Here is a 13,809-nt window from a genome sequence, read left to right on the forward strand (position 1 = left end):
GGCTCGCTGGCTTTCCTGCGTGGGGAAGGGACATGTGCAGGGGGTGGGTCGTACATGCGGGAGCTGGTGCCAGGGTGACGGGGGCAGATGTTGGGCTGAATGTCCCCACTGCTGCCCTCCTCCTGCCTTGCCACCCCTGCCATTCCAGGCTGGAGCCTCTCCTGACATGGGGGCCTGTCTGGACCTCCACGGGGGCGGGGGTGCACTGACGGTGTTATAGCTGCAGCTGACCATTGGAAAAGCTGGGGGGGGGAGGGCTCCGGGTCAGGAGTGAGGGGCGCTGGCAGAACTGGGTGTGGGGGGAGCCTAGGGCTGGAATAGCAGGGGGGCTGCAGTTGGCGGCTGTTCCAGTCCAGGTCTCTTACCCCAGGACAGCAGCTCCCACCCCACCTGTTATTCCAGTCCTGGCCTGCGTAGCCTTCCCACGTCACTAACTACCAACGCACATCGGCCCTGCAGGCCCCCCCCATCACCCCAACTCTCAGTGCCCCTCAGTCCCAACCCACAGCCGCAACCCTCCTGTGCCACTCTCTGCGCCCCCACCAAGCAGACTCAGCCAGTGCTGCTGGACTGTTAACCATCGCTTGCTGGCTCGTTTCATGGGGCCTGGGCTGACACCCTGCCAAACTCATTGCGTTTGTGGCTGAGGCCAGCTCCATAGCCAGCGGTCCAGAGGCAAAATGCTCCTTTTCTACTCGGCCAGCTGGGAAACGTTGTTAACAGCACCCCACGAAATGGCAACATTTGGCTTGATCCCGGTGATGTCATCCCGGGGGGTGCACTCCCAGCCCCATTTTCAGCCAGGGACTGACCCAGTGGAGGTGGGGGAGCCTAGTGCTATCAGCAGGGGGGACTCTGGGGACAGGCTATGATGGAAGAGAGCTGGTCGGGGGAGAGCTTGGGATTTTTGTTGCTCATGGTTTCCGCCAGGACTAGCCATTTGGGGTTGGGGGGTGTCACCTGGGAAGGGGGTTCCCCCAGACACACCTGGGAGTCAAAACCTTAGTTAAAAAAAGGAAAGTTTAGCAAGAATGCTATTGGCCGAAAGCGGCTGCGCTGTCCTGAGATTCATCCAGGCCCCTGGGGCCCGGTCCGTGTCTGCCCCGAGTACAGCTTTGCACTTGCCGGGGGGCTGGACTCCCGAACCCCACGTTACGATGCATACTAGGAGGCTGACCCCGCTCGCGTTTGTGTGAGAGCAGTAATTCCCACTGGCTTCTGAGGGGCAGGATCAAACCCTGCCCAAGCATCAGGCCTCTGAATAATCCAGCCCCTGCCTTTTTCTAAAACCCTTGCTTCAAAAGTGCTTTGCCCTGCTGCAGCTCGGCCCAGACCGACTAAACACCTCCCCCCCCGACACCAATTCCCTCTGTGCTTTGCTGTCCCTCCAGATGCCATTCCAGGGCCCCCGCCTTGCCCGGGGCAGGGACGTGTGGGCTGGGTGGTTTGTGCCAAATTGTCTCTGGGAACCTTGGTGGGAAAGCTCGTGAATTTCCTGAGCGCTTTGTGTGCAAGGAAGTGAGCAGCCGCCGTGCTGAGGTCAGACGGGGATTTTGCTTCCCGAGCCAAGGCTCCTGCAGTCGGCTCTGGTTTGGAGCGGCATCAGGACACCAGGCTGTGCGCGTTGGGTGAGTCTCCGGTTTCCTCTGGGCTTTGATAGCAGATGGGGCTGTTTGTTGCTCGTGTGGTTGGCGTGAAGCATCGTGGGGCCAAGCCATGATATTTGTTGTCTTTCATGCCCTCCTCTGCGCCCAGGAGAGGGGTGGGTAACTCACCCTCCTGGCATCTGAGCTGCTATCAACCGTTGAGCGCACTGGTGGAGTTGCTTCGGGGCGATGACCAGTGAGAGATCCCCCCCATTCCCCCTCCCAAAATGTCCAGGTGAGAATCTAGGTCATCAGCTGTTTGGATCTGGCACTGACCGAAAACCACGGCTGTGGGCCGGCTCCTCAGCTCAGTGCCAGGCAGGACAAAATTCTCCTGGCCACTTGCCCTCCTAACCGGAGTATGAAGCATGGCGGAGGGGCCAGGCATGGGGCTGGGTCTTGGGAAGATCTGAGTCTAATTCCTAGCTCTACTACAGACCCCTTCTGTGTCCCTTCACTCACCCGGTGTTCGGCCCCCCGGTCTGTAACCCTACCTGCTCAAATCCCTGACAGAGGGGGAGGCTCTCAGATATGTGGGTTCACCACGTGGGTAAGGGCCTTGGCAGAGCCTGGGCTGTGGCAACAGGGCTGTCCAGGAGCGAAGGGGCTGTGGAGGCTGAACAAGAGAACAGACCAGCTGGCCCAGGAGCTGCTGCCACACGAGACCTGCCTAGCGGAGACATAGGATTGTTCACCAGAGCCCCTAGGTCTGAATTCACCCCGCTAAAAGGCAGAGCTCTGGGGCCGTGGGGGAACATTAATGCTAAGCCCTAGCTCTTCTCTAGCACTTCCCAGCAGTAGATCTCAAAGCTCGGTGGTCACTGTCATCACCCCTAATGTGCAGATGGGGAAACAGAGGCACAGAGCAGGGATGTGACTTGCCCAAGGTCACCCTGCAGGCCAGGGTCAGAGCTAGGAATAGAACCCAGGTCTCCCTGGGGCAGTGCTCTAACCAGTAGGTCAGGCTGCCTCCGAGCACGGTTTCGCAAGAGAAGATTTTGTCAGCTAAAAAATTCCCCTTTTCTGTCCCTGCCTTGCTGGGCTGCCAGTAAAACAATCTGACCTCACCATGGCTGTTGGAGCCCATGTGCTGCCCTGGTGCATCCTGAGCAGAGAGCAGCAGGGTTTTCCTATGTCTGCCCAACAGCAGCATTCACCACAGGGGCACCTCTCAGCCACAGGGCCACAACCACTCACCCAGCCTACTATCGACCACCTGACCAGGACAGTGATAGAGCCAGTGAAATGCTCAGGGAGATTAGCGAGGCTATCAAAATAAAGAACTCAGTAATCGTGGAGGATTTCAGTTATCCCCATATTGACTAGGAACATGTCACCTCAGGACGAAATGCAGACACAAAGTTTCTCGACACTTTAAATGACTGCTTCTTGGAGCAGCTGGTACAGGAACCCACGAGGGGAGAGGCATGTGAGAGTGCAGTGCAGGATCTGGTCCAAGAGGTATCTATAACAGGACCGCTTGGAAATAGAGACCATAATATAACAACATTTAACATTCCTGCCGTGGGAAGACACCTCAACAGCCCAACGCTGTGGCATTTAATTTCAGAAAGGGGAACTATGCAAAAATGAGGAAGTTAGTTAAACAGAAATTAAAAGGTACAGTGACTAGAGTGAAATCCCTGCAAGCTGCATGGACACTTTTTAAAGACACCATAATAGAGGCCCAACTTCAATGTATACCCCAAATTAAGAAACACAGGAGAAGAACTAAAAAAGCGCCATCGTGGCTTAACAACCACGTAAAAGAAGCTGTGAGAGATAAGGCATCTTTTAAAACGTGGAAGTCAAATCCTAGTGAAGTAAATAGAAAGGAACATAAACACTGCCAAATTAAGTGTGAAAATGCAATAAGAAAAGCCAAAAAGGAGTTTGAAGACCAGCTAGCCCAAAACTCCAAGAGTAATAACAAAATGTTTTTTTGTTATTGCATGCATTGAAATGCAACCGACGAAGTGGGTATTCACCCACGAAAGCTCATGCTCCAAAACGTCTGTTAGTCTATAAGGTGCCACAGGACTCTTTGCTGCTTTTACAGATCCAGACTAACACGGCTACCCCTCTGATACTTGAATGTTTTTTAAGTACATCAGAAGCAGGAAGCCTGCTAAACAATCAGTGGGCCCTGGATGACCAAGATACAAAAGGAGCGCTTAAAGACGACAAAGTCATTGCAGAGAAACCAAATAAATTCCTTCCTTCGGTCTTCACGGCTGAGGATGTTAGGGAGATTCCCAAACCTGAGCCGTCCTTTGTAGGTGACAAATCTGTGAAATTGTCACAGATTGAAGTGTCATTAGAGGAGGTTTGGGAATTAATTGATAAACTTAACAGTAACAAGTCACCGGGACCAGATGGCATTCACCCAAGAGTTCTGAAAGAACTCAAATGTGAAATTGCAGGACTATTAACTATGATTTGTCACCTGTCCTTTAAATCAGCTTCTGTACCCAATGACTGGAAGTTAGCTAATGTAACGCCAATATTTAAAAAGGGCTCTAGAGGTGATCCTGGCAATTACAGACAGATAAGTCTAACATCAGTACTGGGCAAATTAGTTGAAATAATAGTAAAGAATAAAATTGTCAGACATAGAAAAACATAAATTGTTGGGCAAAAGTCAACATGGTTTCTCTAAAGGGAAATTGTGTCTTACTAATCTATTAGAGTTCTTTGAAGAGATCAACAAACATGTGGACAAGAGGATCCAGTGGACATAATGAACTTAGATTTCCAGAAAGCCTTTGACAAGGTCCCTCACCAAAGGCTCTTACGTAAATTAAGTTGTATGGGATAAGGAGAAATATCCTTTCATGGATTGAGAACTGGTTAAAAGACAGGGAACAAAGGGTAGGAATAAATGGTAAATTTGCAGAATGGAGAGGGGTAACTCGTGGTGTTCCCCAAGGGTCAGTCCTAGGACCAATCCTATTCAACTTATTCATAAATGATCTGGAGAAAGGGGTAAACAGTGAGGTGGCAAAGTTTGCAGACAATACTAAACCTCTCAAGATAGTTAAGACCAAAGCAGACTGTGAAGAACTTCAAAAAGATCTCACAAAACTAAGTGATTGGGCAATAAAATGGCAAATGAAATTCAATGTGGATAAATGTAAAGTAATGCACATTGGAAAAAATAACCCCAACTATACATACAATATGATGGGGGCTAATTTAGCTACAACTAATCAGGAAAGAGATCTTGGAGTCATCATGGATAGTTCTCTGAAGATGTCCACCCAATGTGCAGTAGCAATCAAGAAGCGAACAGAATGTTAGGAATAATTTAAAAAGCGATAGAGATAAGATGGAGAATATCTTATTCCCTGATATAAATCCATGGTACCGCCACATCTCGAATACTGTGTACAGATGTGGTCTCCTCACCTCAAAAGAAGATATACTGGCACTAGAAAAGATTCAGAGAAATGATTAGGGGTTTGGAACAGGTCCCATATGAGGCGAGATTAAAGAGGCGAGGACTTTTCAGCTTGGAAAAGAGGAGACTAAGGGGGGATATGATAGAGGTCTATAAAATCATGAGTGATGTGGAGAAAGTAAATAAGTAAACGTTATTTACTTGTTCCCATAATATAAGAACTAGGCGCCACCAAATGAAATTAATGGGCAGCAGGTTTAAAACAAATAAAAGGAAGTTCTTCATACAACGCACAGTCAACCTGTGGAACTCCTTACCTGAGGAGGTTGTGAAGGCCAGGACTATAACAGGGTAAAAAGAGAACTAGATAAATTCACGGAGGTTAAGTCCATTAATGGCTATTAGCCAGGATGGCAGGAGAGAGATCACTTGATCATTACCTGTCAGGTTCACTCCCTCTGGGACACTGCTCACTGTCGGTTGACAGGATACTGGGCTGGATGGACCTTTGATCTGATCCAGTATGGCCGTTCTTAAGGAATCTGAGTGGGGTGGCCTGCCCCACCCCAGGGATGGATTCCCTCCCCTGGAGCACAACCACCAGCACATGCCGTTTGCTCTTCCAGGCACCAGCCTGGCTGGATGTGGCACAGGATTCGAGATGGGGCCTCCGCCCCAGCATCAGATCTTCTGCACTTGGCTGGCAGGATGCTTTTCCTTACCGCAGGATTGTTGTTTAGCCGTCCGCCAGTAGCAAGCAGAAGGCTCAACCCAGAGCAGGGCCCTGCACAGACACCCAGTGACAGAGAGGGGCCCTGCCCCGAAGAGTTCACAGCCTAACTAGACAAAGGGGGGAGGGGAAACTGAGGCACAGAAGGGTGAAGGGACTTGCCCAGTTGCTGGGCATAGAACCCAGGTCCCAGGCCCTTTCTTCTAACCACTGGATGATGCTGCCTTCATGCAGCCCAAACCCCATCCATAAATGACGTCAATCTCTTGCCCCAACTCCCCAGGGTCGAGCACCTCTCAGGAAGGTGTTATCTGTTCCCAGCCACACCCACTTTCAGACCCTGATCTTGCTCCACTCCTGACGCCTTTTTCTCCAGGCGCCCGTGCTGCTGACCGGCACCTGCTGGGAAATGAAGTGGATGGTGATCGTCACCTTGGTCCTGCCGGCCTGGTCCGCCCCCTGCAGCAGCACGGCTGGGAGCGATGGAGAGGAGGGTATGAGGGGGAAGGGCCCTTTCCTAGTGGCCCCTAGCAAGGCTTTGTGTGGCTGTGGGGTTTGTTCCGTGGCGCCAGGATACGCCGAGCTGATGGTCCCTTGCACTCCGATGCGCCATCTCGCCCAGTAGCCTGACTCCGACCCAGGCAATGACGCATGCAGCAGAGGGTGGTACTTGGGGTGACCAGACAGCAAGTGTGAAAAATCGGGATGGGGTGGAGGGTAATAGGAGCCCATATAAGAAAAAGACCCAAAAATCGTGACTGTCCCTATAAAATCAGGACGTCAGGTCACCCTGGTGGTACTAGATCATGGGGGGTGGGGGAGAGGGGAATTTCTCCTGACCCCAGCTGGTGATCGGCTTCTGCCTGATGCTGGCCGGTGGGCAGCCCCTACAGATTAATCGTAACGAGGGGATAACATCACGCGTGGAACTGACGCTAGGCACGTTAGGTTAACAACGAGAAGGGCAGGGAGGAGGGAAGGCTGCCTCCTTTGGGGGGGTCACATTGCTTTGCAAGCCCCATTTAGCCAGGATCACACTGGGCAGAACCACCTGTCTTGGGAACTTCCCCGTGCTAGGAATGGCCCACTCCTGGGCCAGTCATTTCCTATGAGGTCAGTGGCAGAGTCAAGAAGAGAACCCAGGAGTCCTGGCTCTCCAGTTTGGTGTCCTGGCCCCTGGGTCACAAGCCTGGGGGGAGCTTTCAAAAGCTGCGGAGGGAGTTAGGCCAGTTAAGCTAGCGGCGAAAAGCAGGACAAGACCTGGCGGCTGGGAGCTGAAGCCAGCCACGTTCTAATGAGAACCAGGACCCCAGCGGTAACAAGGAGGGGGATTAACCAGCGGGACGCACTCCGGAGGGAAGTGGTGGATTCTGCATCTCTAGGTGCCTTCGGATCAACTCTGGCGGCCTGTCTGGAAGAGACGCTTTGTCCAAACAAGTACTGGGCTCATAATGGGGGTAACTGGGTTAAATTCTCCGGCCTGTGATACCCAGCAGATCAGACCAGATGATCTCCTGCTCCCTTCTGAATTCCCCTAAATGATGATGGGATTTGAGCACTTCATTCCTCTGGGGGCTTTTAACCCCTGCCCCAAAGCAGCACCCACTGCCGGCCCAAGCACCATGCCGGGCACCTCGTGACAGCTCCCCCCTTGCGTTGCAGGCCTCTGCCACGTCCAGCACGGCGCACTTGGCACCGACCTGCTTCTACGCTGCGACGCTCCTGGCGGGAGGGTGGAATGGAGAGTGAATGGCACCAAGGTGGCTGCGTCCGAGGCCGCGGCGGGAGGAGACAAGGACCAGCTCTTGCTGCGGAACGCCAGCCTGGCCCAGGAGGGGGAATACAGCTGCCACCACCCCGGCACTGGGAGGACCCTGCGCAGGATTCGGCTGCGGGTGGGCTGTGAGTGTGCTGTTCCTTTCTGTGTGTCGGAGGGGGGGGTTTCTCTCATTCTGCCCCAGCACCCACAGCTGCTGTGTCACAGGCTGTCAGGAGTGGGGAATTGAACCCGGGACCTCAGGCTCTCAATGCAGATGCCTCTGCTGCTGCCTGAGCTAAAAGAGCTGCTTCTGTTGGCGAAGGCTGGGGCAGGCTGATCAGTGGGGCCCCCCCAGGGACAGAGTACCAGGCTGAGTGGGGTGGGTGACGTGTGCTGCTCCAGGATTGCGCTGCTCTGGATATAGTCCGGCTTCCCCTGCAATGTCTGTGTGACTGTCCGTCCCTCCCCCTCCTGCAGCGCCCCCCGAGAAGCCTGCCGTTGAGTGTTGGGCTGTCAGTTACCCCCAGACCGTCAACTGTACTTGGAAGTTGGCGTCTGAACCGCGCCTGGAGACGTATTTCATCACCACATACAGGTAAAATCCTTCAGGGGCCAGCTGAGGACAAGGGGATGAGGGAGGAAGAGAGGACCTGACCTCTAGGTGGTCTCTGAGTTCAGTCCCCAGGTGCAATCAGCCGACTCTTGGGGCATCACTCAAATGCTGGGGTGAGAGGTGAGCTCAGACTGCCAGTTTACCCTGGTGAGCCGTGGTAGCACAAAGCCCACGGGGTATGTGACCCTCTGTGAGCACCAGGAGCCCCTTGGACAGAGAGCTGCGTCCTCCCCTGCTGCAGGCATGGCATGGGGGCCAAGGAGAACGAGTGTGTCCAGCCATGGGCTGGGGCCAGCAGCTGCTCCATCAGCGACATCCAGATGTTCTCCATCACCCCCTACGTGCTGAACGTGACGGCCGTGAACCCGCTGGGTGTGACGATGAACCTCTTCCCCTTCATCGTGGAGCAGATCAGTAAGAGTTCACAGCCTCTTGGGATAGGCCGCCATGGGGAGGGGAGGGCAGGGATCTCTGGGGGCTGGGGGGCAGGGCTCCAGGGCATAAGGGTGCATGGTACCATGCTTAGAGCAGGACACGGGGGGTCAGGACTCCTGGGTTCTATTCTCAGAGCTGACCTTGAGCACATCACTTAACCTGTCTTGGTTAGAGCAGCAGGAGTGGGAGTCAGAACTCCTGGGTTCTATGCCACCTCCACGGTTGTGCTATCCCTGCACTTGGTGACCCAGGTAATGGGGCTGGGGAGGAGGGTCCACCTAGTGGAGCATGGGGCCCCAGAGAAGATATTTCAGTGAATCTGACCGTCGCGTTTCAGATACCAGCGGGACTGGCTGGATTGGGGAGGGAGACTGGGAATCTCAAAGGAGACCCGCAGGACAGACCCATCCCCCCTTGGGCTCCGTGGGGAATCCCAGCCAAAACGGAGCAGGTCCTTGCTGGGTCACGCAGCTCACCTGGGATGGAAAGTCCCCCGGGTCTGCTGGCCGCTTGGAGGCCTTTGCGCAACGAGCTGGTGGGTCTAAGCCCGTTGCGCGATGGGCAGGCACCACTCCCCAAAGCTCATCACCGCAGGCCTATGCTTAGAAGTGCTCCTTCTAGCTCTGGGGTGAGACTCTGTAGTGGGGAGCTGTGCCTGGGAAACCTCCCCTGCCCCCGCCATACGGTGCCATGACAGAGGGCTTCAGTCTCCAGTGGCTGGACCTTACCATGAGGACTTTGGGGTCTCATGGGCCCCAGCAGGGCCCCTGGTGGATATCAAAGAGCACAGCCCTGGGACACTCACCATGCTGGGCTCCCCAGCGGGCGCTGCTGGGCAAAGCAAGGAGGCTGTACCTGCCGCTGGAGGGAAGGACTCGGGCTGCCGGCCTCGCCAGGCGCTCCGGGGTGAGTGTTCTGTGTGTTTTGTTAGTCCGGCCAGATCCCCCGGAAGACCTGAGGGTCTCCCCCGTCCCTGGGGAGAGCAAGAAGCTGCTCCTGGAGTGGCAGCCACCCAGTTCCTGGCCTTTCCCGCAGTACTTCCCACTGAAGTACCTCATCCGCTACACGAGGGAAGGAGCCAACAGCAACCGAACGGTGAGTGCCCGCGAGGCCCCAGCTCTCTCGGCTCCAGCAGTTTGCGGGTTGCTGTTGGTTCGCGGATGGCATTGAGGGCAGCCGGTGCATTCAACCCCCTGGAAAAGGCCTCGTTTGCCCTCCCAGGGCCGGGCAGGACCCGTCTGGGTCAAGGCCGTTATCTGCTTTGGCATAGAAATGGCTCCAGTCGCGTCCTGCCCGCTGCCCACACCGGGACTGCAGGGTCTGGGCGAGGGCAGAGAGTCGCCGCTTTGCTTTTCTGAGTGTGCTGAAGAGCTGGAGAGCTGATTAATAGGGAGGTGAGGGGATCCCCATCCACCCCAATTCTCTGTCCCTTGGCTCTGTTCCTCCTGGGGGCAGATTCTTACACCTTCTTCTGAGGCAGCGAGCGCTGGCCACTGTCTGAGGTGGGAGGCTGGGCTAGGTGGGCCCCGGATCTGATCCACTCAGGCATTTCCTCTGGTGCGCTAAGCATCCAACAGCTGCTCCTCCTCCTCCTCCATGTTTCTGCACAGCATCTTGTCCAGCGCTGAGCACGGTGCCTCCTCTTACGTACCTTAGCTTTTCCCAAGATCCAGGGGCGAGCCCAAGGCAGAGCCAGGTACAGGAGCTCTGTTTCCTGCCTCCCAGTCCGCTAGGCAACCTCCCCTTGTGGGTGGCCCTGCAGGCAGGTTCCCGGCCTAACCCCACCTCCACCATGCGTGTTGACCCCCAGATCGGGCCGTACGAGCAGACCTCCTTCATCCTGACTGGGATCCGCCCCAGAGCCGTCCACCACGTGCAAGTGGCAGCCAAGGACTTCACGGACTATGGCAACTACAGCACCTGGAGCCCGCTGGTATCTGGCACCCCCTGGACACAGCCGTGAGCGGGGTTGTCTGGTGCGGCCAGAATCTCTCGCACCTGCCTCCCAGCGGGGTCAAGATTTGACTTGCTTTCGCCTTCACCTTCGCCTTCCCCTCAGGTGGCTGTAATTCACCTGACAGAAAACACAGGAGCTGGGTTGGGATGGGAGAGAGTCCCTGTGCTGTGATACTCCTTTCTGCTGCTGAGCTCTCAAAACCTCTCTGTCCTTCTCCTCGCCCCCAGCCCTTCGCGGGTAACAGCCCCCACTTCTTGCCACCCTGGCTGCTGGGGCTTTGTTGTTGTTGCTGCCCTGTGTAACCCACTACGGGCTCCTGCTGTGGGCCTCAGACACTGGGGATGAGTTTCCTTGGAGCAGAGAAGTACGTGCCCCACTGGTAGGCGTGTGGGACAAGGCCCCTCTGGGCCAGTTCACCGAGGACATGAACCTGGTACAGTCCCATCTCCAGAGCAGGCTCGGGAGGTCCCCGGGGTGGCTGTGTGTTTCAGTTAACCCTCCCCTACTAGCAGGGCTAACTCAGAACTTGGTTCCCAAGAGAGACGGGGCTAAATTCCAGCCCAAAGCCCGCTCTTTGGACAAGGCATGGTTCAGCTACTCATTCAAAGCCAAGCTGGCAGCAGGAGGTCACTCCTTCCCCAGGCCGTTGCCTCAAGGCAGGCTGTGGCCAGTTCACTTCCAACGCCCCTTTTGTCGATACTGGATCCTCTTCCTGAGCGTGGGTCCCCACCCAGGCCGGCTGACCCTCTTCCCAGGGCCCAGTGTCTTCTGTTTTCCTGCCCTTTTTCTGGCCAGTTCCCTTCCTGTCATCCTCCCCCATGATGGATGCCCTCCTCTCCCTGTATCCCTGTCCTCTGTGCCAGACCCACCATCCTACTCCTAAAGAGGAGACAGCACGGGAGGCCCTGTGGGACCAAATCATATGCCACTAGCGTCTCATCTCCCATCTGTCACTGCCTTGGAACAATGCAAGTATTTTCTGGCTTTGCAGCGAATTTATAATGAGCAGCAGCTGAGCTTGTAACCGACTGATATGTGTGTTGATGTCACCGGGATAGGAATATTCCGTGTCCACAGGCATAGCTTATATGTCTGGTTTTCCTATCGATAAGGCATCTTGTAATCAGGTTAAACATATCTAGGATAACCAAATACTCACTCACTTTTTAGCCAAAGAAGTCCGAATGCTTCGGCGTTCTATCCGAGAAGGTGCTCTTTCATGCAGAAGGTAGAGAAATCAAAAAGCGAATGGATAAAAGGAATAAATGGCATTTATCTTAAGCGATGGTCTGGCTGACGTACTTTTCAGCTTTGGGGATCTAGGTTTATCATATTTCTACTCACCGTCTATTTTATTAGATTTTTACCAAGAGACAGAGGCTATTCAAACAAAGAAGAGAAAAAAATCTTACTTTTAAAATAGTATCTTTCGTTGCAAAGTGTCCACTCCTTAAAGTGTTTTACAGTCTAAGCCCCTAACCCTGCAAAGACTTACACCCCTACTTAGTAAGACACCAGTGGGGCTACCCGTGCGTATAAAGGTAAGTACACGAGTGCTCTGCAGCATCTCAGTTTGTGGGCCTGATCCTGCCAATGCTTTTGCTGCTGAGCACAGGATTGCTTAGTATCATGAACGATCCTATGAAGTAAACTCCTCACATTAGAAAGCTCTGTGCCTGGCAGGGAATGTCTGCAGGATCAGGCCTCAAAATACTCTACTTGAGGATTGCTGAATGCAGCCACCTCTGGGGTTGAGCCTGGTGGTTGTTTGACACAAGAGTGTAGGATAGGGAGAAGTAAGAATACCATATCCATTTGAAACTACAGCTTAGTGTGAGGGGAGCGTTTTGGCCTGTTGTCAGGGCCAGCGCTTCCATTTAGGCAACCTAGGCGGTCGCCTAGAGCACCAGGATTTGGGAGGGCAGCAAACTGGTCCGGTGGACCTGCTGCAGGCATTTCTGTGGACGGTCTGCTGGTCCCGCAGCTCCGGTGAATCTGCCGCAGGCGTTTCTGCGGACGGTCTGCTGGTCCTGCGGCAGGTCCTGCGGTCTGCAGCAGGTCCACCGGAGCCGCGGGACCGGCGAGCCGGCCCTGCGCCTAGGGCGCCAAAAACCCTGGCGCCGCCCCTGCCTGTTGTTCTAGTATATTTTATAAGGACTTTCTTATGTTCTAGTGTCACGGAGTCCCTGGGCAATGCTCTGGAACTGCTCCCCACAAAGCCAGTCAGGACTTTGGGGAGCCTCCTCTCCCTTGGAGCATACTGTCTTTAGGGCAAGGCAAGAAGCTCACACAGCTTCACCTTCCTGGGTCTGACCTTGAAGCATTCAGCATATGCCCCTCCGTGCACTTCCCACAGCGAGTCCACCCAGGTGGGGCTCTGGGAAAGCCAGAGAGTCCTGCACCCCCAATTCGCAGTCAGATGTGACTCTAAGCTAGCCAGTAACACAGAGGTTTATTAGATTACAGGAACACGATCTAAAACAGAGCTTGTAGGTACAGAGAACAGGATCCCTCAGCCGGGTCCATTCTGGGGCCCAGCGAGCCAGACAACCCTGTCTGCATTCACTTCCCGTCCCCAGCCAGCTCCAAACTGAACCCCCCTCCAACCTCTCCTTTCTGGCCTTTGTCTCTTTCCCGGGCCAGGAGGTTACCTGATCTCTTTGTTCTCCCATACCTTTAGCATCCCTTTACAGGGGAGAAGGGCCCGGGCCATTTTGCCAGGAAACACAGTGTCGGCCAAAAACTGAGGCACCCACACAGTATTCAGAGGAAACATTAAAAACAGTCCCACTTTGTCACACCTAGTAAGATTAAATTTGTTTTTTAAATCTAGATTGGACGTTTGCACTAACAGATATGTTTCAGTTCAAACAGGAATTAATTCAGGGATGCCCTATGGCCTGTGTTATACATAGGTTTGGCAGCGTTCGTTATTTATTCTGTTATGATTTGGATGGAAAATATTGCTGCTTATTTTGAAGCATTTTTTCCAGTTTGTATCTATTTAAATTTTCACTGTTATGGGAAACAATAATTATTTAATGACAACAGATTTTGAGATTCAAAAAGTTAAAGCTTTATAACCATGAGAGCACACATTGTCAATATCACATGTAAATATACAAAGTAAATATCCTTACTATGGTTGCCAACTTTCCGATTACAGAAAACCGAACACCTCTGCCCTGCCCCTTCTCCGAGACCCCACCCCTGCTCACTCCATCCTCCCTCCCTCTGTTGCTTGCTTTTCTCCACCCTCATTTATTTTC

General features: G+C 53.9%; 1 protein-coding gene across 1 annotated transcript; it reads left to right on the forward strand.

The window, feature by feature from the left end:
- The first annotated feature begins 1,540 nt into the window (after positions 1 to 1,540).
- On the forward strand, positions 1,541 to 11,995 carry EBI3 (Epstein-Barr virus induced 3). Its single transcript, XM_050934466.1, has 7 exons — positions 1,541 to 1,628; positions 6,153 to 6,270; positions 7,439 to 7,678; positions 8,013 to 8,130; positions 8,390 to 8,562; positions 9,515 to 9,678; positions 10,394 to 11,995. Exons 2-7 carry the CDS (start codon positions 6,186 to 6,188, stop codon positions 10,544 to 10,546), a joined length of 933 nt encoding a protein of 310 aa, XP_050790423.1. The 5' UTR covers positions 1,541 to 1,628; positions 6,153 to 6,185; the 3' UTR covers positions 10,547 to 11,995.
- Positions 11,996 to 13,809: the final 1,814 nt, after the last annotated feature.

The sequence above is a fragment of the Gopherus flavomarginatus genome, chromosome 24, assembly GCF_025201925.1.
Source record: "Gopherus flavomarginatus isolate rGopFla2 chromosome 24, rGopFla2.mat.asm, whole genome shotgun sequence".
NCBI classification, from domain to species: Eukaryota; Metazoa; Chordata; order Testudines; family Testudinidae; genus Gopherus; species Gopherus flavomarginatus.

Bases quoted from the DNA above. Each gene is read 5' to 3' on its own strand.
- EBI3 (XM_050934466.1), top strand. From the start codon at position 6,186: ATGAAGTGGATGGTGATCGTCACCTTGGTCCTGCCGGCCTGGTCCGCC. The intron at 8,563-9,514 runs GTAAGAGTTCAC...GTGTTTTGTTAG, and splicing joins CTTCATCGTGGAGCAGATCA to TCCGGCCAGATCCCCCGGAA. The intron at 9,679-10,393 runs GTGAGTGCCCGC...GTTGACCCCCAG, and splicing joins GAGCCAACAGCAACCGAACG to ATCGGGCCGTACGAGCAGAC.